This window comes from Entelurus aequoreus, linkage group LG22 (assembly GCF_033978785.1).
Source record: "Entelurus aequoreus isolate RoL-2023_Sb linkage group LG22, RoL_Eaeq_v1.1, whole genome shotgun sequence".
Lineage (NCBI taxonomy): Eukaryota > Metazoa > Chordata > Actinopteri > Syngnathiformes > Syngnathidae > Entelurus > Entelurus aequoreus.
In genome coordinates, this window is record NC_084752.1 from 11031523 (window position 1) to 11059022 (window position 27500).

The 27500-nt window shown below is 38.5% G+C and overlaps 1 protein-coding gene across 4 annotated transcripts in view; it reads left to right on the forward strand.

The window, feature by feature from the left end:
- si:dkey-237i9.1 (SEC14-like protein 1) overlaps window positions 1–25559 on the forward strand; it is a 102110-nt gene extending 76551 nt beyond the window's left edge. For 3 of the 4 annotated variants that reach the window (XM_062032646.1, XM_062032643.1, XM_062032645.1), the window contains 9 exons: window positions 1353–1441; window positions 1651–1721; window positions 4788–4959; window positions 7443–7577; window positions 7670–7804; window positions 10537–10788; window positions 10876–11054; window positions 11360–11386; window positions 17428–25559. In XM_062032646.1, the coding sequence (XP_061888630.1) occupies window positions 1353–1441; window positions 1651–1721; window positions 4788–4959; window positions 7443–7577; window positions 7670–7804; window positions 10537–10788; window positions 10876–11054; window positions 11360–11386; window positions 17428–17533 (1166 nt within the window). In that variant the 3' untranslated portion in view covers window positions 17534–25559. The remainder of the gene's footprint in view (window positions 1–1352; window positions 1442–1650; window positions 1722–4787; window positions 4960–7442; window positions 7578–7669; window positions 7805–10536; window positions 10789–10875; window positions 11055–11359; window positions 11387–17427) is intronic. The other variant, XM_062032644.1, reaches the window with a different exon arrangement.
- Window positions 25560–27500: the final 1941 nt, after the last annotated feature.

The following is a 27500-nucleotide window of genomic DNA, read 5'->3' on the forward strand; positions in this document are numbered from 1 at the left end:
CCTTCCCTAAGCTTCAATGCCTTTTCTTAGGAGCACTCACCTTTTGTTTATTTTTGGTTTAAGCATTAGATACCTTTTTACCTGCACGCTGCCTCCCGCTGTTTCCGACATCTACAAAGCGATTAGCTACCGGCTGCCACCTACTGATATGGAAGAGTATTACACGGTTACTCTGCCAAGCTCTAGACAGCCCCGACACTCAACAACAACACATCATTTGCAGACTATGATTACGGGTTTGCAAAAAATATTTTTAACCCAAATAGGTGAAATTAGATAATCTCCCACGGCACACCAGACTGTATCTCACACAGCACAGTAGTTGAAAAACACTGTTCTAAAGAGCCCAAAAACTAATTTTAAAACCTGTGGAGACCTGGCATTACTGGCTATAGCTCCCAGACTCGGTAACAACTTGCACCAGTCCCTCCGTGATCTTGACGGTGTTGACACTTTTAAGAAACATTTGAAAACTTCTATTTTCAGTAAAGCTTTTAGTTGATGCACTTTTTAACTATCATGTTTAATCCACTTTGGATCTTTTTTATGATGTTGTTTTAATTGAATTGTTGTTTTGGGACGGCGTGGCGCAGTTGGGAGAGTGACCGTGGTACGCATTTGTCCATGATCTACAATATATACACTACCGTTCAAAAGTTTGGGGTTACCCAAACAATTTTGTGGAATAGCCTTCATTTCTAAGAACAAGAATAGACTGTCGAGTTTCAGATGAAAGTTCTCTTTTTCTGGCCATTTTGAGCGTTTAATTGACCCCACAAATGTGATGCTCCAGAAACTCAATCTGCTCAAAGGAAGGTCAGTTTTGTAGCTTCTGTAACGAGCTAAACTGTTTTCAGATGTGTGAACATGATTGCACAAGGGTTTTCTAATCATCAATTAGCCTTCTGAGCCAATGCGCAAACACATTGTACCATTAGAACACTGGAGTGATAGTTGCTGGAAATGGGCCTCTATACACCTATGTAAATATTGCACCAAAAAACAGACATTTGCAGCTAGAATAGTCATTTACCACATTAGCAATAGTTTAAAGTTATCTTCATTGAAAAGTACAGTGCTTTTCCTTCAAAAATAAGGACATTTCAATGTGACCCCAAACTTTTGAACGGTAGTGTAGGTTATACTTGCAGAGTTTGCCAATGGGATGAGCTTTTTGTTTTTCAGATTTAGGTTGTATAGCATGACATCATTGGCTATTTTTTTTGCGTGGTAGAGATGACCATTCATCCGAGTTTTAAAGCTCTGACTTCACCTTGGTACTATATTTAGCCCAAGGATGGACTGTACTGTACTTGTTAACAGAGTAGTGGTTGTAAATGTTTATTCTCTAGATGGTCGTCCTTTGTACATCCTGAGACTTGGCCAGATGGACACCAAAGGACTCGTCCGAGCTCTTGGAGAAGAATCTCTACTCCGACATGTATGTATAGTTGTTACATCACACTTGCAGTTTGCATGATAGTGCATGTTAAGTACATTTTAGTGTAAATAATTTAAATGACATATTATGTAAGTGATGTAAAAGTAGGACATATATGCCGTTGCTATGTAGTATGCATAATGCCATAAGTGTAGGTCACCCTGGTTAGATTATAGACACCAAGTTTATGATACATATGTCCTTTTTAGGTGCTATCTATCAATGAGGAAGGTCTGAGACGCTGTGAAGAGAACACAAAGGTGTTTGGTCGACCCATAAGGTGAGCTGAGTAAAGCATGAACTTAATATTTATTTTACTCCAAAGTGCAGTGGAACCTCAACTTACGAGCTCAATATACTGCTTGTAACTTAAAACACTTAAATAATTCCAGCCCATTGAATATTATTGAAATCTATTTAATTTGTGCTTGACCTCCCCAAAACACCACCATTTTAACATGTAACATGCCTATTAAAATGAAAAATTTAATTTTAGATACTGAATATTGTATAAAATACAATAGTCACAAAAAATAATACACGGAAAATATATTCTCTTATTAGAACCATGTTGAATATATGAGTGTTAATACTGTCTTCCTCTTTTTGTTGCTGCTACAGACGCTTAAATGTCCCCATAAGGATGAATAAAGCTTTCTGAACACAGTAGAATGCACTACAAATGGACAGTAGTTTTATGAAGTAATAGTATAGTATAGCATTTACCTTAGAGAGCAACCACTATCAGTGGTGAAGTTGGTTTTACGTTTGTGGTTGAATTTTGGCTTCCGTAGCTAAAGCGGCAGTTCACCCTCGCTGTGCTTGGACTGCTCCGTCATGGTGAGAGGAGCTCACACAAGAAAGGCTGCTCTGAACACTGTTCATTTGTACTTGGGAGAACAAACCTCTAAAGTGTCTCTTTTGAGCTGCTTCTCTGTTTGACACACAGCAGCTTTTCCATATTTTCATGGATAAATGACCACCGTTTTTCTGGTGCAAACGCCGGCTCCTACTTTCAGTTTGGTGCTGGGTCTGCGAAAGAGCCTGGCATTCATGATATTGATTATTTCTTCAATTCAATGAATATCTTCAGCTGCTCCCACTCTCCTTCACTCATTTTCTCCGTTTCCATTGTTGGAAAACACATATATGTCAATCTGTAGCGGTAAGCTATTGCTATGGAGAAAGACCAGATGGTTTGGGACAGATCTTATGGCGTTCATTTGACATTTACCACGCCCACTAGCAGTGGAGAGGCTCGTAACTTGAAAGGGAACTGCACTTTGTTTGAAATTTTGCCTATCAATCACAATCATTATGATATACAAGGCTGATGTCCATCCATCCATCCATTTTCTACCGCTTATCCCTTTCGGGGTCGCAGGGGGTGCTGGAGCCTATCTCAGATTTTTTTAAATTGCATTCTAATTTGTAAATAAATGTAAATTAGTCAGCTTACAGTTGAGCCAATGGTCCTGTTTCTGCCCATAAAGCCCTCTAAAAATCTCCAAAATGCGCCAACAATACTCCATTTACATTTTGTGACGTGAATTTTATGTATAAGTGATATTGTTATTATAAGCGCTAAGTCAGATTGACTATTTTTAGCGGCGCGTCTTCACAACGTGCTAACAAGATTGTTACTGCTATGTTGACATCATCGGTTAGTGAGCTGCTTTCTTGCCTCAGAGCTGGTAAAAGTTTATTATAGATTATAAATACCGTATTTTTCGGAGTATAAGTCGCTCCGGAGTATAAGTCGCACCGGCCGAAAATGCATAATAAAGAAGGAAAAAAACATATATAAGTCGCTCTGGAATATAAATCGCATTTTTTGGGGAAATTTATTTGATAAAACCCAACACCAAGAATAGACATTTGAAAGGCAATTTAAAATAAATCAAGAATAGTGAATAACAGGCTGAATAAGTGTACGTTATATGGCGCATAAATAACCAACTGAGAACGTGCCTGGTATGTTAACGTAACATATCATGGTAAGAGTCATTCAAATAACTATAACATATAGAACATGCTATACGATTACCAAACAATCTGTCACTCCTAATCGCTAAATCCCATGAAATCTTATACGTCTAGTCTCTTACGTGAATGAGATAAATAATATTATTTGATATTTTATGGTAATGTGTTAATAATTTCACACAAGTCGCTCCTGAGTATAAGTCGCACCCCCAAACTATGAAAAAAACTGCGACTTATAGTCCGAAAAATACGGTAATGCATCTCACTTTGAAGGTAGAAGGATGAGGACATAATCTGACAAATTGGTCAACTTTGGCATCCAATTTAGACCAGGAAGTGGCGAGAAAGACCAAAGAAGATGTTTGGTTCCACCCCCTTTTCCGAGTCATTCGTCATCTAAATAGGAATATAACGACGACATTGTTATATAACAGTCGACATCCTAGTGAGCGCAGACTTTGTACAGTAAGTGATGTTTCACTGTGTTTGTTGGCTCTCATGTCTGCACTGAGTAGTAATCATTGATGCTGTCGAAGGAAAATCGTGATGCGCTTTTCAAATAAATGTACGGTTTGCTTTAAATGATCAAAATATGTAAATATTACATATTATGAATGTACCTGTTACTATATTAGATATATACTTACACCGTGTATATAAAACGTTGATGGAGGTGTTTGGATGTTTTTTAGAGGCAGAAAAGAGTGACTCCCATGGGCTCTTTTGTATGCAGAAGTTTGATAGCATTTATTTACTAGTTAGAATGTATAAAAAAGAAAAAAAACATGTGTGCTTGTCTTACATAAGAATTGTAAAGAATAGACAACATTTAAAAAAATGTGCAGTTCCCCTTTAGTTAAAGCAAAACAAAACGCCAAGAGACTGCTCTTATGTTACAAATACTCATAAGTTGAGAAACCACTGTTCAGTATACTCTAAGTTAAAGTTTAAACAATAAAACGTGGTTCATGGTATGTGGCAGATGATGATGTCACGCCATGTAGGAGGAATTCCAGGGCAGGCACATTGCCAACTGAAGATGGACAAGACCAAATGTTGTTTTCCAAGTATACAGATGCAGCCAATGGTGGGAAGTGGGAGGGAAAGGAATGGAGATGGTATCTTTCAGGCATTTCAGCAGGGATCTGAGCCACAACTATGAATAGCTCTCTTGCTATATTGTCCTCAAGCCAGGAGAGAGGATGTAGAGGGAGCCAAGAGATAAAGTCCAGAATTAGCATGCCTTACTATCACCACTTAAAACCACACTTCTTGGTGACAGGTTTTAAATATCTGGTTATCAGCTTGTTTTTGTGTGTCTTGTTAACAACACTTCTCTATGTTCCTTTTTTTTCTGTAGCTGTTGGACATGTCTTGTGGATCTGGAGGGTTTAAATATGCGTCACCTGTGGCGACCAGGAGTCAAGGCGCTGTTGAGGATTATCGAGGTTGTGGAAGCCAACTATCCAGAGACGCTGGGACGGCTGCTTATCTTGAGAGCTCCCAGAGTCTTCCCGGTTCTCTGGACTTTGGTGAGCACTGGGCACCTCTTACTCTCACGGTCTGTCATGTGGTTTATGGTTATGTTTTAGGCGTTGTGTTGCCATCAGTTTTATACACAATTGCACTGTAGAATCAGAATCAGAATCAGATCAGAATAGTTTTATTGCCATTGTTTGAGAACGGGTTCACAAACTAGGAATTTTTTTTGGTGCAAACGTGCGACATAAAACACATATAACACATATTTGGTAATAAAAAGAGCTGTAACTGAGCTATCAGATAGACTTAGAAGGAATTCAAGGAGCTGCTGTTAGGAGTTATTGTTCATTTGCCTGATGGCCGAGGGGAAAAAACTGTTCAGGTGGCGGGAGGTGTGGGTCTGGATGGAGCGTAGTCTCCTGCCTGAGGGGAGAGGGGAGAATAGTTTGTGTCCAGGGTGAGAAGAGTCAGCTGTGATCCGACCCACACGCCTCCTGGTCCTGGAGGAGAACAAGTCCTGGAGGGATGGGAGCTTGCAGCCAATCACCTTCTCAGCTGTAGAGTAGGGATAGCCTGTGATTTAATGTCTGATACCGCCATACCTTCTTATCTCCATTTTTTTCCATAGTAATAAAATCATATGCATGCACTTTGCTAAATATAGACATTAAAAACACCATGTAACAAATATATTAATCTTCTGATAGGAAGAAATTGAATTGCCCACAGCATGCAAGTTATGCAATTCTGCTACTTCTGCTTTATTATTTCAACCGTAAATGCATATACACCCTTCAAAAATTCTTATACAACTGAATAAATAAAAAAATGGGTTAATATGTTTACATCTGAGTCTCTAAACAAATGAAAAATTAATTACACAATGTGTACAATGACATGCTTTACACCCAATGAGGCCTATACCTCAATGACTGCTGGCGACCAGTCCAGGGTGTATTTTGCCTCTCACTTAAAGTCAGCTGGGATAGGCTCCTGCTTGAGGACAAGCTTTATAGAAAATGGATATGTATGGATGTGAGCATATACGAGAGGATGAATGTTTATACATTTCTAGTAAAAATACATAATTGTGAGTTGGTCCATTGCCAAAGCACCACACACTGTGGAATGATTAATTACTTGGGGTGTGGTAATATTAATTATTTCTTTTAAAGGCTTACTGAAATGAATTTTTTTTATTTAAACGGGAATAGCAGATCCATTCTATGTGTCATACTTGATCATTTCGCGATATTGCCATATTTTTGCTGAAAGGATTTAGTAGAGAAAATCGACGATAAAGTTCGCAACTTTTGCTCGCTGATAAAAAAAAAAGCCTTGCCTGTACCGGAAGTAGCGTGACGTCACAGGAGCTAGTATTCCTCACAATTCCCCGTTGTTTACAATGGAGCGAGAGATTCGGAGCGACAAAGCGACGATTACCCCATTAATTTGAGCGAGGATGAAAGATTCGTAGATGAGGAACGTTACAGTGAAGGACTGGAGAGGCAGTGATGGACGTATCTTTTTTCGCTCTGACCGTAACTTAGGTAAAAGCTGGCTCATTGGATTCCACACTCTCTCCTTTTTCTATTGTGGATCACGGATTTGTATTTTAAACCACCTCGGATACTATATCCTCTTGAAAATGAGAGTCGAGAACGCGAAATGGACATTTAAAGCGACTTTTATCTCCACGACAATACATCGGTGACACACTTAGCTACTGAGCTAATGTGATAGCATTGTTCTCAAATGAAGATAGAAACAGAAGAAATAAACCCCTGACTGGAAGGATAGACAGAAGATCAACAATACTATTAAACCATGTACATGTAACTACACGGTTAAAAATTCTCAGCCTGGTAAGGCTTAACAATGCTGTTGCTAACGACGCTAAGGCTAATTTAGCAACTTAGCAACCGGACCTCACAGAACTATGATAAAAACATTAGCGCTCCACCTACGCCAGCCAGCCCTCATCTTCCCATCAACAGCCGTGCTCACCTGCGTTCCAGCGATCGACGGCGCAAAGAAGGACTTCATCCGTGGGTTTGGCGGCAAGCATCGGCTAGGCGTAGTAAGTAGTCCTTGTTGTGTTGCTGTAAGTATTGTACTTAGCCGCTAAGTACAGATCGATCCCACCTACAACGTTCTTCTTTGCAGCCTCCATTGTTCATTAAACAAATTGCAAAAGATTCACCAACACAGATGTCCAGAATACTGTGGAATTTTGTCGAAGAAAACAAGAGGTTTCTGTATCGGGTCGATGGGGTCCAACCACTATCGTGGATTTTGTGACGTCACGCGCATAAATCATATCCAAAGGAGTTTTTCAACCGGAAGTGTGGCGGGAATTTTAAAATTGCACTTTATAAGTTAACCCGGCCGTATTGGCATGTGTTTCAATGTTAAGATTTCATCATTGATATATAAACTATCAGACTGCGTGGTCGGTAGTAGTGGCTTTCAGTAGGCCTTTAACCAGCCGTTATAATCATGTGACCCATGAAACAATCACTTTGTTCTTTAGGTCAGTCCATTTATTGATGAAAACACCCGCAAAAAGTTCCTTATCTATGCTGGAAACGACTACCAGGGCCCCGGTGGACTGGTAGACTACATAGACAAAGAGATTATCCCTGACTTCCTGGGAGGCGAGTGCATGGTGAGTAGATAATTAGGCATGTTTGTTAAAGACCATAATGGAATTCTGAAACCTCTTCGACTGAACTAATTCTGTGTGTGCTCTCCCTGTAGTGTGAAGTCCCCGAAGGTGGCTTGGTCCCCAAATCTATGTACCGCACTGCAGAAGAACTCGAAAACGAAGAGGTTCGTCTTTGGACTGAAACGATCTACCAAAGTGCCAGCATCTTCAAAGGAGCTCCACATGAGGTGAGACTGGTCACAGAGTATCACACACAGCCTGCAGTGGCAATTAAGGTAATTATGTAGGTCAGGACAAGAGCGTCCATGTTTCAGACCTTCAGTTTTGTTGATAGGTCCGCCATCTGGTGGTTGGAGTCTGTAAACTACACCCTTTTTTTACATGGAACATAAAGTTCTTAAGACACATGGAAGTGAAACAATTATGGCAAACATCTAAAACAGGATTTTCCTTCTTAGAATTGAGATTGCGATTCTGTGGGATGATTTATTCACACAAATGCATCTCATATTTAGAGCCATGTGCTTACCTTTTTAAATAAATTCCACTGATTTCTAAAGATTCCTCAATGTCATGTTCTGCTTTGATGAAACTACAGATGGTCTTTCTGTACTTATTTTATTGGAGGTCCAGAAAGTCAGTGATGACAGATAATTTGCAGTCTTGCTCTTCAAGTTCCCCTTTGAGTCTTGAACACAGAACACTCGTTCAAAAGTCAATTATTTAATATGATCCAGTGTTTCCCACACATTCATTTATTTGTGGCGGCCCACCACGAAAGAATTACGTCCGCCACAAATTAAAAAAATATATATATATACATTTATTTTTTTTTAAATTATTATTTATTTTTTTGTCCTGTCCAGCTTCTCAGGCAAATCATATAGTTGATGTAGATGCCCATATAGGCTGTTCAGATTTACTTTACAAAAGAGAAGTGTAGGATACTTCTCTTGTTGCCTTATTTGTATTTGACCACTACTGTTTTCTGTTTATTTGTTACTGACTGTGGCAGGACACCTCTGCCTCTGTTTCACTTTATGTTGCTGGTAAATAATATGGTTGTAGTAGTAGGCTAAAGTTAAATTATTTAGTATGCACTAATTAAAGGGGCAGAGCTTTAAGAGACATTTTAGCTTTTATATTTTATAAGATATATTTTTTGTAAGAGCCACAATTAATAAATATATTTCAGTGAATAACTTATTGTTCAAATCTGTATATAAATATGTACATAAAGTGTTGTAATTATATTGTAAAATGGATGGATGGATGGACGTTTAAAACAAAACTGTTATTATTAATTGGTAAGTATACATTTTTTTAGCCTTTTTAGAGAAAATCATATCATTGTAGTAAATTATGCAAATTACTCGATTATGTCATGGTGACCACGCCCATAGCCACGCCCCCACCGCCACAGGTATCTTTGCAGTTTATTGGAAACACTGTGGCCATATCATTATTAAGAAAAAATGACCGACAAGAAGGCGAGAAACACTTTTTATTTCAACAGACTCTCGCGCAGGTACCCGCCGTCAAAACTCTAAAGACCCGACTGCACAGTTCCTATCTTCACAATAAAAGCTCTGCTTCATCCTGCCTGCGAAAACAAAATCAGAGTCTCAGAAAGCTGGCGTGCACAAGCTAGCAAGCTACGGAGTTTGCCGCCAATGTATTTCTTGTAAAATGTATAAAAAGGAGTATGGAAGCTGGACTAATAAGATGCCAAAAAGCAACCACTTTCATGTGGTATTGGACAGAATGGAGGACTTTTTTTCTCCTCCATTTGAAAATGTGGACGTTATCATCACTACTGTTTGATTCCAATCAATGCAAGTCATCAGAATCAGGTAATACACCAACTTATATTCTTGTCTTCATGAAAGAAAGGAATCTATATGTGTTAAACATGCTTTTATTATCATTAAACATATTTAACTTGTTAACAAAAACGTCTCTTTCATAAATAAATATATATAATTATAATTATATATATATGAATGCGGTAGATCCCCTCCACTTGGTCAATTGAAAAGTAGCTCACCTGCAGAAAAAGTGTGGGCACCCCTGCAGTAGAGCATTAGTCCTCCAGTACAACGGCAGTGTTTGTTTGTGATGCAGCTTGTTCAGTACAATAAAAAGTGTTATTTAGAAAATTGTTTGTGTGTTAGTCAAGAATCAGGATAATACATTTTTGTGTGCATGTGTATGTGTGACGTAGTACCATACTTGCCAACACTCCCGATTTTTCCGGGAGACTCCCGAATTTCAGTGCCCCTCCCGAAAATCTCCCGGGGCAACCATTCTCCCGATTTTCACCCGGACAACAATATTAAGGGCGTACCGTGATGGCACTGCCTATAGCGTCCTCTACAACCTGTCGACGCGACCGCTTTTTCACCATACAAACAGCGTGCCGGCCCAGTCACATGTTGCATGCGGCTTCTGCATACACACACAAGTGACTGCAAGACATACTTGATCAACAGCCATACAGGTCACACTGAGGGTGGCCGTATAAACAACTTTAACACTGTTACAAACTGTGAACCCACACCAAACAAGAATGACAAACACATTTCGGGAGACCATCCGCTCCGTAACACAACTTAAACACAACAGAACAAATACCCAGAATCCCTTGCATCCCTAACTCTTCCGGGCTTCAATATACACTCCCGCTACCACCAAACCCCCCCCCAGTCTCCCGAATTCGAACGTCTCAAGCTTGACAAGTATGCGTAGTACATACCTACCTGACCAACTGACATAATTTGCATTGTAAAAATAGGAAGTATTGTCCTATATTGTAAACATACACAGATGCAAGTGTTTTGTTTGCAAATGTTGTTAGTAAAACCCCCAAAGATGCTTGACACAATTCAAACTGTATGTTTAGCTGAATCCCTCAACTCCAGTTGTTCCCTTCTTTCTCTCGTTTTTTTTGTTGTTGTAGCTTTTGATTGAGATTATTGACGCCTCCTCTGTCGTCACCTGGGACTTCGATGTCTGCAAAGGCGATGTGGTCTTCAACATCTATCACTCCAAGCGGGCACCTCAGCCACCACGCAAGGACCCACTGGGAACTCACGGTATCACCTCCCCCGGCGGCAACAATGTGCAGCTTATTGACAAGTCCTGGACGCTGGGGCAAGATTACAGCAGGGTAGAGTCTCCTCTAACCTGCAAGGAAGGAGAAAGTGTGCAGGTGACGCGCGGGAAAAATTAGATGTCGGCCCATGTTTAGTTTCCTTGTGGGTTGATACTCATTTACCCGAACCTTTACTTTGTTCAGGGCTCCCATATTACACGTTGGCCCGGGTTCTACATCCTCCAGTGGAAGTTCCACAGCATGCCTGCGTGCTCTGCCACCAATCTGCCTCGAGTGGATGACGTTCTGGCAACCCTGCAGGTCTCTTCGCATAAGTGTAAAGTCATGTACTACACCGAGGTGTTGGGCTCAGAGGACTTCAGGTTGGTAACTCAATAAAAGTATTATAGATGTTTGGATCAAGTTTTACTTTACCTCTCCAATGATTTCAAACTTGTCTTTGAGACTACGATGTATTTTCACTCTCTTTCTACACCTCACAAGACAAATCAAACATGTCATGTTGCCAGATGACTCGATTACATCCTGTTAAACGTATTGGATGCTTTTTACGTGCCTAATAATCAAATGAGGATGCTTCCTTTTGATTTTGTTCTCTATCCAACCCACACCTGTTCTTTCTTGCCTTCTCCCTCCTGCCTCTTCCTCCTGTCCTCTTCCTGTGAAGAACTGCTTGCTGTGACGTGCAGAGTTTGTAAGTGGCTCATTGGTTGCCCCCTTTTTCCATTTAGCCATATCCCTTGTGATTCCTGCTTTCGGCTGCGATCCCAACAAGACTACTCCGCGGCAGCATGGCTGGTAGTGATGTGCGGATTGATACTGAAATACAGATACCGCCGATTACAGATCTTTATGCTCTAATATTGATTCCCTATCAAAATCTTAATACTTTAGTTATTTGAGATAATGTACACTACCGTTCAAAAGTTTGGGGGTCACTCAAACAATTTTGTGGAATAGCCTTCATTTCTAAGAACAAGAATAGACTGTCGAGTTTCAGATGAAAGTTCTCTTTTTCTGGCCATTTTGAGCGTTTAATTGACCCCACAAATGTGATGCTCCAGAAACTCAATCTGCTCAAAGGAAGGTCAGTTTTGTAGCTTCTGTAACGAGCTAAACTGTTTTCAAATGTGTGAACATGATTGCACAAGGGTTTTCTAATCATCAATTAGCCTTCTGAGCCAATGAGCAAACACATTGTACCATTAGAACACTGGAGTGATAGTTGCTGGAAATGGGCCTCTATACACCTATGTAGATATTGCACCAAAAACCCGACATTTGCAGCTGGAATAGTCATTTACCACATTAGCAATGTATATAGTGTATTTCTTTAAAGTTAAGACTAGTTTAAAGTTATCTTCATTGAAAAGTACAGTGCTTTTCCTTCAAAAATAAGGACATTTCAATGTGACCCCAAACTTTTGAACGGTAGTGTATATTATCAAAAGAAACACAGTGTAAAGTAACTAAATCATGCCGATCTTGTCTAAATGAAATGCGGTTGGTGAGAACTACTTTTTCTTCCGCCAAGGTACACTATATTGCCAAAAGTATTTGGCTACCCATCCAAATGATCAGAATCAGGTGTCCTAATCACTTGGCCCGGCCACAGGTGTATAAAATCAAGCACTTATGCATGGAGACTGTTTTTACAAACATTTGTGAAAGAATGGGCCGCTCTCAGTGATTTCCAGCATGGAACTGTCATAGGATGCCTCCCTGTGCAACAAATCCAGTCGAGAAATGTCCTCGCTCCTAAATATTCTAAAGTCAACTGTCGGCTTTATTATAAGAAAATGGAAGAGTTAGGGAACAACAGCAACTCAGCCACCAAGTGGTAGTTCCACGTAAACTGACAGAGAGGGGTCAGCGAATGCTGAAGTGCATAGTGCAAAGACTTTCTGCACAGTCAGTTGCTACAGAGCTCCAAACTTCATGTGACCTTCCAATTAGCCCACGTACAGTACGCAGAGAGCTTCATGAAATGGGTTTCCATGGCCGAGCAGCTGCATCTAAACCATACCTCACCAAGTCCAATGCAAAGTGTCGGATGCAGTGGTGTAAAGCATATCACCACTGGACTCTAGAGCAGTGGAGACGCGTTCTCTGGAGTGATGAATCACGCTTTTCCATCTGGCAATCTGATGGATGAGTCTGGGTTTGGAGGTTGCCTGGAGAACGCTACATTTCGGACTGCATTGTGCCGAGTGTGGAATTTTGTGGAAGAGGAAGTATGGTGTGGGGTTGTTTTTCAGGAGTTGGGCTTGGCCTCTTAGTTCCAGTGAAAGGAACTTTTGAATGCTCCAGGATACCAAAACATTTTGGACAATTCCATGCTCCCAACCTTGTGGGAACAGTTTGGAGCGGGCCCCTTCCTCTTCCAACATGACTGTGCTTCAGTGCGGAAAGCAAGGTCCATAAAGACATGGATGACAGAGTCTGGTGTGGATGAACTTGACTGGCCTGCACAGAGTCCTGACCTCAACCCGATAGAACACCTTTGAGAGGAATTAGAACGGAGACTGAGAGCCAGGCCTTCTCGACCAACATCAGTGTGTGACCTCACCAATGCGCTTTTGGAATAATGGTGGAACATTCCTATAAACACACTCCACAACCTTGTGGACAGCCTTCCCAGAAGAGTTGAAGTTGTAAATAGCAGCAAAAGGTGGACCGACATCATATTGAACCCTATGGGTTAGGAATGGGATGGCACTTCCAGTTCATATGTGAGTCAAGGCAGGTGGCCAAATACTTTTGGCAGTATAGTGTGAGTATATAATGTGCAAGCGCAGCGGCACATTGTGCTGTGCTCATTCATTCGGTCAAGAAATTTACTGGCAATAAAAATGAGTCACTCAGTATTTTAAAAAAGCAAGTGTATTTTTCCTTTTATTGTAGGCTATATGGAGACACTACATAGAGCAGGGGTGTCCAAAGTGTGGCCCGGGGGCCATTTGCAGCCCGCAGCTAATTGTTTACCGGCCCGCCACACATTCTGGAAATGCTATTGCAAAAATAAAAAATAAACATTACAAAAAGTGGAATGAGGTGAAATCTAACTAGAAAAAGTTGCAATGTTGACACAAAGCTGCCATGCAGGCTGCTTTTTTTCTTTTGTCTATCTTTATTTGTCTTTTTTTGCCATTGCTTTAAAAAAATAAAAACATCTATGTTATAATGAATTATTGACCTATTCAAGGCTCCAATTATTTCAAATATTTCCCTTTAAAATGTTTTATGTGGAAAATATTGCATATATTGTGTGGTTGCCATACAAAAACATCAATGTTTTATTTGACAAAAGAGCATAAAACAAACAAAATAATAGTTCAAATGTAAAATTGACGGATAAATCTGAAGTTGATCTCGTAACTTAAGTGTTGAAAGTAAAAAAAAACGAATACAAATGTATCACTTTGAGCGGGGCACCTTTTGTATCCTAAATATATGTAATGGGATTTTATTTATCTTTTCACTGTGATTACTGAAAAATAACAGTGAATTAATATCAACGTGTCTTGCATTATTGATGTTTTTAAGGCTCTAGTTACTTCACATCAAACATTGCTTTCTGAATGTTTTGGGCAGTGGGGGAAATACTGCATATTTCAGTTTTATTATAAAAAACAAAGTTGTCTTGACAGAAAAGGCATAAAACCTTGTTGTTTTTTAAAATTTTATATCAACCTAAAGTTGATATACTGTAGAGATTTACTGTAAGCGTAAAATTTAACATTTTAATGACTTAGACCCTTTATGGTCCCCGGGAGTCCTAAAGGTAAAAAAAAACAAAATCCATATATTTTGTTATGATTTGAAAATGCAAACTATCAAAATGGCCCCCGCAGGCTTTAATTTTTCCGTGTGCGGCCCTCAGTGGAAAAAGTTTGGACATCCCTGACATAGAGAGTTGAATATAAATAGGATAACGCATTCAGTGCAGAATAACGCCATCATTAGTTTCACCCTGTGGTTTTATATCGTTTGAAGATGATTCCACAAGAGCAGCAGCACTTGAAATACACTACTTTTTATATTTTACTAGACACATTAGGTATTTTTGCACAATATCAACATCAGTTCTGTAAATCAACACCAGCCTGAATTTTACTCTGTATTGGATCGTAAAGAAAATCTGCGGTATATTGCACATTACTACTGGCGAGCAAGCTTAGCAGTGTGTGGTAACAGACAAAGCCATAACTGACAGCTTCCATGCTTTGGCGCACAGTCTTGTTTTTAACTTGAGTATTGCTTGCATGACTCAGTTAGGGATTTACCGGTCCATGAATTTGGAATCCAATTTTATCAGTACACCCCTACTAACAATACTAGCAAACATTAGCTTCAATGAAGTATTGGATTTATGCTGACAATTCTTTTTGCATACTTATTCTAACAATCAGCTAAAATTGCACTGCACTTGTCTATTACTACAGACTCGAAACACCATTTTTGAACGACTGTAGCAGTTGTCGAACAAACTATCCAAAGTTTATTTTGAAGATATATTCAACTTTGGATCCTTTGTGGGTACTATGTTGAGATCAATTAAACTGTAGGGATGAAGGTTCGAATGTACAATTAAAAAATACAAATATTCTTCAGCTTAATGCTGAATAGGAGTCGTAATTTACATTTGTGTGAACCTGACGATCCCAGATTAAATATGATTGTACTTTAGTAGAGCCTGTGACATTGCTGCAGTCTTTCCCCATTCATGATTTAACACAGCAACACTGTTTGTCTTATTGTCTCACTGTTTCCCACTGATTGGCAATCAATTTGTGGAGGTGTGTCGATATGATGTAATAGTATAATTTGAATAACTGGCTATGACGGATGTACATTTTTTTAACATATATATTTTTTTGGTTTATCTTGCTCCATTTTTTAATTGTTTTAGCTTACCGTATTTTTCGGAGTATAAGTCGCTCCGGGGTATAAGTCGCATCGGCCGAAAATGCATAATAAAGAAGGAAAAAAACATATATAGGTCGCACTGGAGTATAGGTCACATTTTTTGAGGAAAATGTATTTGATAAAAGCCAACACCAAGAATAGACATTTGAAAGGCAATTTAAAATAAATAAAGAATAGTGAACAACAGGCTGAATAAGTGTACGTTATATGAGGCATAAATAACCAACTGAGAACGTGCCTGGTATGTTAACGTAACATATTATGGTAAGAGTCATTCAAATAACTATAACATATAGAACATGCTATACGTTTACCAAACAATCTGTCACTCCTAATCGCTAAATCCCATGAAATCTTATATGTCTAGTCTCTATGGTGAGTGAGCTAAATAATATTATTTGATATTTTACGGTAATGTGTTAATAATTTCACACATAAGTCGCTCCTGAATGACTCTTACCATAATATGTTACGTTAACATACCAGGCACGTTCTCGGTTGGTTATTTATGCCTCATATAACGTACACTTATTCAGCCTGTTGTTCACTATTCTTTATTTATTTTAAATTGCCTTTCAAATGTCTATTCTTGGTGTTGGGTTTTATCAAATAAATTTCCCCCAAAAATGCGACTTATACTCCAGTGCCACTTACACTACCGTTCAAAAGTTTGGGGTCACCCAAACAATTTTGTGGAATAGCCTTCATTTCTAAGAACAAGAATAGACTGTCGCGTTTCAGATGAAAGTTCTCTTTTTCTGGCCATTTTGAGCGTTTAATTGACCCCACAAATGTGATGCTCCAGAAACTCAATCTGCTCAAAGGAAGGTCAGTTTTGTAGCTTCTGTAACGAGCAAAACTGTTTTCAGATGTGTGAACATGATTGCACAAGGGTTTTGTAATCATCAATTAGCCTTCTGAGCCAATGAGCAAACACATTGTACCATTAGAACACTGGAGTGATAGTTGCTGGAAATGGGCCTCTATACACCTATGTAGATATTGCACCAAAAACCAGACATTTGCAGCTAGAATAGTCATTTACCACATTAGCAATGTATAGAGTGTATTTCTTTAAAGTTAAGACTAGTTTAAAGTTATCTTCATTGAAAAATAAGGACATTTTAATGTGACCCCAAACTTTTGAACGGTAGTGTATATATGTTTTTTTCCTTCTTTATTATGCATTTTCGGCCGGTGCGACTTATACTCCGGAGCGACTTATACTCCGAAAAATACGGTATATATTATTAATGTTGAAAATACAAATCTGTATAGATCTATAAAAAGTGGTCCTAAAGAGGTAGGCATTTTTGGAGGTCTCAAGAAGGTAACAAATACAAGTGTGTGTGTGTGTGTGTGTGTGTGTGTGTGTGTGTGTGTGTGTGTGTGTGTGTGTGTGTGTGTGTGTGTGTGTGTGTGTGTGTGTGTGTGTGTGTGTGTGTGTGTGTGTGTATTACAGACATACCCCCTGGGTGTCATATTTTATGTAGACAAAAGCGGGATTTCGACCGAAATGAGCACTTTTTAACATAATACAAATATTTATTAGTATTATAATATGAATGCAGTACATCAGGATTTGATGGGCTGGCCGACGTTGACAGGTTGTCGACATAAGAGGGAGCTACTGTACAACAACATAGCTGACAAAGGTGTCATAGCACCACTAAAGCTACATAATGAACCTTGCAGCTGCATGGTGTTGATTGTGACGCACATTCAGCCGGTCACACTGAGAAAAGGTAGAAATGAAAGGAAAAGTTGTGTGCTCCCTGACTCCATTGTGTCTCCTTTTTCCCCCAGGGGTTCCATGACCAGCCTGGAGTCCAGCCACAGCGGCTTCTCTCAGCTCAGCGCCGCCACCACTTCATCCAACCAATCCCAGTCCAGCTCAATGATCTCCAGGTAGACGTGGAAAGCACTGTCCCACACCGCGGCAAACTCCACCCTCCCTCGACCCACACCTGCACACCCTTTTTAACTTTGCACCAAGCAAGCACGCACGGACAACAGAAAAAGGCAAAAAGAAAGTGAAACTCACTTTAAAGGGCTGATTTTTTTGCACAAAGGTCATACCATTTCAATACTCGCGGCAGATGGCGATTGAGTTGGATCGTCCCCTCTTCAAGGGTGTAAAGTCTCTCGGAGGCTTAAAAGAAGCAATATTATCCTGGAAAGTGTAAAGTCCCGATGGGCGGACACACTGGAGGCGCTGTTACATACGTTAGATGCATTTACTTTGACATTCCTCAATACTGCAGGCAATAACCAGATGGCTGAGACGTCACTGTAGCAGTTTGGATGTTCTGTTACGCATAAAAATGCCTCAATATTTAATGTGTCACCAAGCCCGTGGATATAATGTGAATGCATCCGGATGGACGTACTACATTCAAACACAATGGACTTGGTTAGATATCGGCTGAAAAAATGTTTTAAAAAAAATACCGCGCACCTGAAACGCCACTCTTGATGCCTGGTTAGCCGCCATGCGATGGTCTTACGGCGAAACCCCCACCCTCCCATTGAGGGGCGCTATAGTCCCGTGACATACTTGACCAGGGTTCCGCTATTGACGAGCAATAACATGAGTTTCTACAGTGTGAAATATTTGTATTCATCATGAGCTTTTTACACCTGTTGTTGCTATGGCGACCGCTCCACATCAGTCAACACAGCTGATTTTGGGGGGGGGGGGGGGGGGAACTGAAGAGAATTCAAACCACAAGCACTCAAATGTGAGAAAATAAGTGAACACTCCAAGACCAGCATATGTATAATTGTATTAAGACAAAAAGTTGAACAGCTAACACTAGTAGTAAAAGATATGTACATTTTCTACCGTGACTAATCCTCATAACTTTGTACGTGCACACAAAAATATTTATTTTGGACACGTCTTCTTTTTAAGAGGTTAAAGGGGAACTGCACTTTTCTGGAATTTGCCTATAATTCACGATTCTTATGAAAGACGAGAACATGCGTCTTTTTTTGTATTACAGTCTAACTTGTAAATAAAGCCAACGTGAGCTATTGCGTCTATTCTGCCCATAAAACCCAATGAAAAAGCGTCAACTATACTCCATTTAGATTTTGGGACCTGAATATTAACCAAGTATTAGCGATATCGGTATAATAAGGACCTACATTTAGCGGCGCATTGATCAGAGAGAGGCGACTTCATCAACTGGTGAGCTCGTGAAAGTTAATTCGAGGTCATAAATCATGCCTCTCAACTGGATAGTAAAATGATGACATAAACTGAAAAGTCGGTCAACTTTGACAGCCAACTTAGACCCGGAGATGGGGACAAAGACACGTGAAGGACGTTTTTGAACTCTTTGTGATTCATTCTTCAAGTAAACAGGAGTATAACAGCGTCCTTACAGTTGGCTTTCCCAGTGAGAGCAGACATTGTACAGTAAGGGATTGTTTTATGATGTGTGTTGGCTCTGAGCAGTCATCAGTGATGTTGTCGAAGGAAAAATGCAAACGTTGCATTGCGTGTATGTATTTAATGTGCCGCCGTGTGCTTAAAATGAGCAAAATAGGTAAATATTACTATGAATGTGCTTGATACTACAATACATATGTACTTAAAAGTATTATTTCATGTTTTGTTTGTGCACAGCCAGCTGGACAGCGTATGTACTGTAGTGTACTGCATCTATCATGATCAACGTTGTAGTGACTCACTCGATGGACTGTTGTGCGTTTGGTCCAGCTGGCTGGGGGACGTTTCCGGTTGATTTGGGTAAGCCCTTACGTTGGCATAGCTTGGCTCAAAGTTCCATATTTTGCGGTATGACCTCACTCTCTCGGCTTCCTTTTGCTCCAGCGTTGCTCGCTTCTATCAGGAGGTGTTCATCCTCTGTATTTTCAGGTTCAAAAAGATAAGGTTGTGAATCCTCGTTTGTCCAAAAAAATAGTCGTCTTCGTTGTCCTTTACCAAGTCTGCCATGATAACAACACAACTTGCGTGTTTTTCCGGAAGTACGGACACACATTTGTTGCTGAAAGTCGGGAGTGTGTTGCTATGGAAATTTTGAAAAAATTGCCAAAATATGGTAAATATTGAACATATTACATATTGGTATGAACTAGGGCTGCAACAACTAATCGATTAAATCGATTAAAATCGATTATAAAAATTGTTGCCGATTAATTTAGTCATCGATTCGTTGGATCTATGCTATGCGCATGCGCAGAGGCTTTAAAAAAAAAAAAATTAATTAAAAATTTTTTTTAAATTTTTTTAAATAAACCTTTATTTATAAACTGCAACATGTACAAACAGCAGAGAAACAATAATCAAAATAAGTATGGTGCCAGTATGATGTTTTTTTTTTCAATAAAATACTGGAAAGGATAGAAATGTAGTTTGTCTCTTTTATCCGATTATTAATCGATTAATCGAAGTAATAATCGACAGATTATTCGATTATCAAATTAATCGTTAGTTGCAGCCCTAGTATGAACATGTCTGTTACTACATTATATATATACTTGATCTGTGTATATAAAACGTTGATGGAGAGTTTTGAAGGTGACTCCCATTAGCCACATCTTGCAAGCGTTTAAAAAAAAAAAAAAATTGAATTTCTAATCTTAAAGGCCTACTGAAATGAATTTTTTTTTATTCAAACGGGGATAGCAGATCCATTCTATGTGTCATACTTGATCATTTCGCGATATTGCCATATTTTTGCTGAAAGGATTTAGTAGAGAACATCGACGATAAAGTTCGCAACTTTTGGTCGCTGATAAAAAAAAGCCTTGCCTGTACCGGAAGTAGCGTGACGTCACAGGTTGAAAGGCTCCTCACATTTCCCCATTGTTTACACCAGCAGCGAGAGCGATTTGGACCGAGAAAGCGACCCCATTAATTTGAGCCAGGATGAAAGATTGGTGGATGAGGAACGTGAGAGTGAAGGACTAGAGTGCAGTGCAGGACGTATCTTTTTTCGCTCTGACCGTTACTTAGGTACAAGCTGGCTCATTGGATTCCACACTTTCTCCTTTTTCTATTGTGGATCACGGATTTGTATTTTAAACCACCTCGGATACTATATCCTCTTGAAAATGAGAGTCAAGAACGCGAAATGGACATTCACAGTGACTTTTTATCTCCACGACAATACATCGGCGAAGCACTTTAGCTACGGAGCTAACGTGATAGCATCGTGCTTAAATGCAGATATAAACAAAAGAAATAAACCCCTGACTGGAAGGATAGACAGAAGATCAACAATACTATTAAACCATGGACATGTAAATACACGGTTAATAATTATCAGCCTGGCGAAGGTTAACAATGCTGTTGCTAACGACGCCATTGAAGCTAACTTAGCAACTGGACCTCACAGAGCTATGATAAAAACATTAGCGCTCCACCTACGCCAGCCAGCCCTCATCTGCTCATCAACACCCGTGCTCACCTGCGTTCCAGCGATCGACGGAAGGACGAAGGACTTCACCCGATCATCGATGCGGTCGGCGGCTAGCGTCGGATAGCGCGTCTGCTATCCAAGTCAAAGTCCTCCTGGTTGTGTTGCTGCAGCCAGCCGCTAATACACCGATCCCACCTACAACTTTCTTCTTTGCAGTCTTCATTGCTCATTAAACAAATTGCAAAAGATTCACCAACACAGATGTCCAGAATACTGTGGAATTTTGAGATGAAAACAAGAGTTTTTTTGTATTGGATTCAATGATGTCCGAATACTTCCGTTTAACTATTGACGTCACGCGCATACGTCATCATACATAGACGTTTTCAACCGGAAGTTTAGCTGGAAATTTAAAATTGCACTTTATAAGTTAACCCGGCCGTATTGGCATGTGTTGCAATGTTAAGATTTCATCATTGATGTATAAACTATCAGACTGCGTGGTCGGTAGTAGTGGCTTTCAGTAGGCCTTTAATGCTCAATCTTGTGCAGTTCCCCTTTTAAGATGAATGATCATCAGCCCTCACTGAGTAGTGTCGAGGAAGAAATTGTCCAAGCATAAGCCATCATCACCCAATTACAGCTAGTTTGATCTTTGCAGCACTATTGTTGCACCAAAGCTAAACAAGCCGATGCCTTGTAGTGTCCTGGTTTGTAAATGTGCGACTAATAAGCAGCTGAGCTAAAATATCTTAATAACTGAAAGTCATCAGAACTTCCTTGTTTGGGTATTTCTTTTTCAAGTACTTTTTTGTGTGCATGAAGAGTGGAAATGTTTATTATAATGCGTATCATTTAACAGTGTGCTAGTAGAAAACACAGTATTGCCACTGTGCTAGTTCTGTTTGGTGGTTTTGACATACTTGGTGGGGAGGCTTGGTGTTTGGGTTCGAAACGGCTACTATTTGTCAATGACCAGTCATTTGTCTATAAACACCATGTTAGCCTTTGTAGGACTTAGATACATAGCTGCTTTCAAGTTAGTGTTAGAATTGAACCCATAAGAACCCCATGCATGTCCTCAAATGGTTCCTGTACAGCAGGGGTGTCCAAACTTTTTCCACTGAGGGCCACAAACGGAAAAATGTAAGCATACGGGGGCCATTTTGATATTTTCCATTTTCAAACCATAACAAAATATATAGATTTTTTTTTTTAAATCTTTAGGGCTCCCGGGGACCAGTCAAGGGTCTCAGTCATTAAAATGTTAAAAATAAGTCAAATTATTTTTTTATTTTTTTTTACAGTATATCTCTATATCAACTTCAGGTTGATATCAAGTAAAAAAAAAAGCCTTTTCTGTCAAAGACAACTTTGTTTTTTATAGTAAAACTGAAATATGCAGTATTTAGTAATTAGAGCCCTAAAAGATCAATAATGCAGGACACCATTGATTTGAATTCTTTAATATTTTTGAGTAATCACAGTGAAAAGTTAAATAAAATCCCACTAAATATATTTGGGATCCAAAAGGTCTCCCACTCATAAAGTGATACATTTTTATTAGTTTTTTTTTTACTTTTCACACTTAAATTACGAGATCAACTTCAGATATATCTGTCGATTTTACGTTGGAACTATTATTTTGTTTGTTTTATGCTCTTTGGTCAAATAAAACTTTGATGTTTTTATATGGCAACCACGCAATATATGCAATATTTTTTCCACATAAAACATTTTAAAGTGACATTTTTTAAGTAATTCATTGTAATATAGATTTTTTGTCTTTTTTTTTGTTTTTTTTGTTTGACTAATGGCAAAAAAAATAAAAAAATAAACAAAGACAAAAGAAAAAAAAACAGCCTGCATGGCAGCTTTGTGTCAACCTTGCAACGTTTTCTCGTTAAATTTCACCTCATGCCACTTTTTTTTAAATGTTTTATTTTTATTTTTGCAATACTATCAATTTTGCAATTTTTGCAGAATGTGTGGGGGGGCCGGTAAACGATTAGCTGCGGGCCACAAATGGCCCCCGGGCCGCACTTTGGACACCTCTGCTGTACAGCTTTGTTCTTGACTTGAACTCCTGAAGAACCTAAGACACCCATAGGAACCACTTTGGAGTGGTTGTCATGTGACTATCCCAGGATATGGCTTACCCAAAATGCCAGTGTTGTCAGGTCATTTCCAAGTGGTGTTTTTCCACCATGAAAGGTGATTTTAAAGCATTTATAATACTTTAATAGGGTGTCAACTATTACAATTCAATCTCTTCAATTCATTTAATACAAAAACAAGCGAGGAAAATATCGCTATTTTGCCTTAAAATTGCTATGGAAAGCCTGAAGTGACAATTGCAAAAATGAGAAGACAATTTGTTCAATTTAAACTATATTTGCAGTATTAAGCATACAGAGTGTCAAGTTGAGTTGTTTTGAAATGATGCATACATTTACCATAAACAATAATTATGTATTATTATAACTTATTATCTTTGACCTTTAATTAGTAGGATTAAAAACTTCAGAAATGTATACCGTATTTTTCGGAGTATAAGTCGCACCGGAGTATAAGTCGCACCGGAGTATAAGTCGCACCGGCCGAAAATACATAATAAAGAAGGAAAAAAACATAAGTCGCATTTTTTTGGGAAATGTATTTGATAAAAGCCAACACCAAGAATAGACATTTGAAAGGCAATTTAAAATAAATAAAGAATAGTGAACAACAGGCTGAATAAGTGTACGTTATATGAGGCATAAATAACCAACTGAGAACGTACCTGGTATGTTAACGTAACATATTATGGTAAGAGTCATTCAAATAACTATAACATATAGAACATGCTATACGTTTACCAAACAATCTGTCACTCCTAATCGCTAAATCCCAGGAAATCTTATACGTCTAGTCTCTTACGTGAATGAGCTAAATAATATTATTTGATATTTTATGGTAATGTGTTAATAATTTCACACATAAGTCGCCCCTGAGTATAAGTCGCACCCCCGGCCAAACTATGAAAAAAAACAGACAGACAGACAGCAGCTTTTATTGTCCATTCTTAACATGTACAAGACACATAAGAACTGAAATTACATTTTCGGCACAATCCCACTAAGAGCAGACATACGTTACAGGGGGACAAGACGGGACCGCCAACAGATCAGCCACTTACAGCACTCCTTAAAAAAGTGGGAAAAAGGTGACATTGGGAAAGGGGGAAGAGTAAAAAAAATATCAGTCTAAAGCTGGACCCTCAGGAGGGGTCCAGACTGAGCCAGAGGAAAAAACCTCACATAGCATGGCACACATAAACATGGTACATGTAATCACAACAACTCGCAACAGAGGAGGGGGGAGTTGGGACTCTGGAGGCCGGCTGCCGCTATAAAGCGCTACTCAGCCCCCACAACCCCGGAGGAATTAAGCAGTGGTGAAGGCGTTGATTTGGGGAGGGGCGTGTGCGTGCATGTATGCCCAATTAACTTGGGTGAGATGTTGAAATGTCTTTGTGGACTGGGGCCGATCTCAAAAGTTCAACACCATCTGCGACTTATAGCCCGAAAAATACAGTAATCAGATACGGTTCAGGGTTCTTATGGGTTAATATTTCCAAATACAGCACTTCCATATTTTCTTATGTATCAAGTAGTGATGACTTTACTGTACATTTCCAAGAGTCATCAGAAGATGTATGTACTACAGTTGAAAGCAAAAAACATTTGTATGATACTCCAATGCATGTTGTTTTGATACATGGAACTATTTTAACTTCAAATGACAGGTCAAGAATTTTTGTGGAATATTTGCAATAACATGAAATGTTTTACCTCCGAATGAGGGCTCTGGTGTGGGTGTGTAACAATGAATGTGGGAAACTGCAGCCTGTAAAACGTGTGGATCTCCTCAACTGGTCCACACCTTTGAGTTCTTTAAAGCAGGGATATTCAACTAGCACATAGAGAGGATCTTTGACCAGTGTTTGTTTTCCTTCCATTCACACACTAGGAGCCAATTTAGTGTTGCCAATCAACCTATCACTTGTGATTATATTCCCATGAGATCAATAAATGATCTGTTTACTGATCTGTCCAGGTATGGCAGGTCCTTGGCATGATAAAAGATAGAGTTGTGTAACCCTGCTTTAAAGAGATGGGCTGATGACATATGCAGACCCAAGCACTTGAGATAGTTTGTGTCTCTAACAGTGGACTTGACATTTGTACAGCTGAGAATTGAAGCCATGGGCATACTTTGTCTTCTTGCATCCAGTATTTGGTTTCTAGGTGAGTTCAGTGTTGGAGATCTCCCGATCCTGCATCTCGGACTTCCAATATGTGGACATTTTCAATGATCTTATGAGGGCTATGAACTTTTCCTTATTCTTCAACGTGTTTGTTTTTTCTGCTTTGCATATCTCTTATTATGTGGGAAAAATAATGGGAAAAAAAAGCAAAATCATGACAACGTTGCGCCTTTTCATTTGTTTTTTTGAAAACATTAAACTTGAATAATGACATAAATATGGACTTGTATCCTTTTTTTAAATATTGCACAATACATTGCATATAATCTAGGGCTGCGAATCTTTGGGTGTCCCACGATTTGATTCAATGTCGATTCTTGGGGTCACGATTCGATTCAAAATCTTTTTTTCTTTTCGATTCAACGCGATTCTCGATTCAGAAACGATTTTTTTCCCGATTCAAAAGGATTCTCTATTCATTCAATACATAGATTTCAGCAGGATCTACCCCAGTCTGCTGACATGCAAGCAGAGTAGTAGATTTTTGTAAAAAGCTTTTATAATTGTAAAGGACAATTTTTTATCAACTGATTGCAATAATGTACATTTGTTTTAACTACTAAATGAACCAAAAATATGACTTATTTTATCTTTGTGAAAATATTGGACACAGTGTGTTGTCAAGCTTATGAGATGCGATGCAAGTGTAAGCCACTGTGACACTATTGTTCTTTTATTTTTATAAATGTCTAATGATAATGTCAATGAGGGATTTTTAATCACTGCTATGTTGAAGTTGTAACTAATATTGATACTGTTGTTGATAATATTCATTTTTGTTTCACTACTTTTGGTTTTGTTCTGTGTTGTGTTTGTGTCTCCTCTCAATTGCTCTGTTTATTGCAGTTCTGAGTGTTGCTGGGTCGGGTTTGGTTTTGGAATTGGATTGCATTGTTATGGTATTGCTGTGTATTGTTTTGTTGGATTGATTAATTAAAAAAAGAAAAGAAAATACATTAAAAAAAAACTGTTAAAAAAAAAAGAGAATCGATTCTGAATCGCACAACGTGAGAATCGCGATTCGAATTCGAATCGTTTTTTTCCCGCACCCCTAATATAATCCAAAGAAAACATCCCTACTTAAATTTCATGATTCAGAAGCATGTATATTGCTACCTTTTTTTGTTGTTTTGGGAACTTTATTGCAGTGCATCCGGAAAGTATTCACAGCTTCCATATTTTTGTTATGTTATAGCCTTATTCCAAAATAGAATACATTCATTTAGTCCTCAAAATTCTATGCACAATATTCCATAATGACAATGTAACAGGTTATTTTTTTTATGTTTGCAAAGTTTAAAAAAAAAAAACATTTACAAAAATATTCAGTATTTGCTCAATACTTTGTTGATAGTTTGAGGAGAGAATTCAATTTTAAAATTCAGATGAGAAATTCCACCATGAAAAGTTTTTGCATTTCCATCACAGGTGTCAAGTTGTGGAACAATCTGAGTGAAGTACATAAGAAAAGTCCAAGCATCAATGTTTTTAAAAGAATGTACAAAAATATATTGTTCACAGGATATAGTGAACTGCACTAAGAGTCAGTAAGTTTGTATGTGTATGTATATGTATACTATGTATACACACTGTTGTGTCACATTCATAGTTACTTGTTAAATGTATGTTGTAGATATATATATATATATATATATATATATATATATATATATATATATATATATATATATATATATATATATATAACATAACAAAACATAACATTTATATATATTATTATTATTATTAAACATACAGTAAGTAATAAGAGGGGTGGGAGTACATAAGTTTTTACTTCTTCTCACTCCTTTTCGGATATGTTTACATTAATGTTTATTTTCATTTCTTGTTTCTTTTTTATTTTTATTATTACTATTATTATTATTGTTTTTGTTATTCATTCTTGAATGGCTTTTTTGTTGTTTTTTGCAAAATGTGTTTGTTTTTGTTTTGTCTACATATTCGAAATAAACATGAAAACAAACAAAACAAACAAACTTTGTTGATGCACCTTTAGCAGCCATTACAACCTCAACTTTTTTTTATATGATGCCATAAGCTTGGCACACCTATCTTTGGGCAGTTTCTCCCATTCCTCTTTGCAGCACCTCTCAAGCTCCATCAGGTTGGATGGAAAGTGGAAAGCATTGGTTTTCATCCAGCATGTCTCTATACAT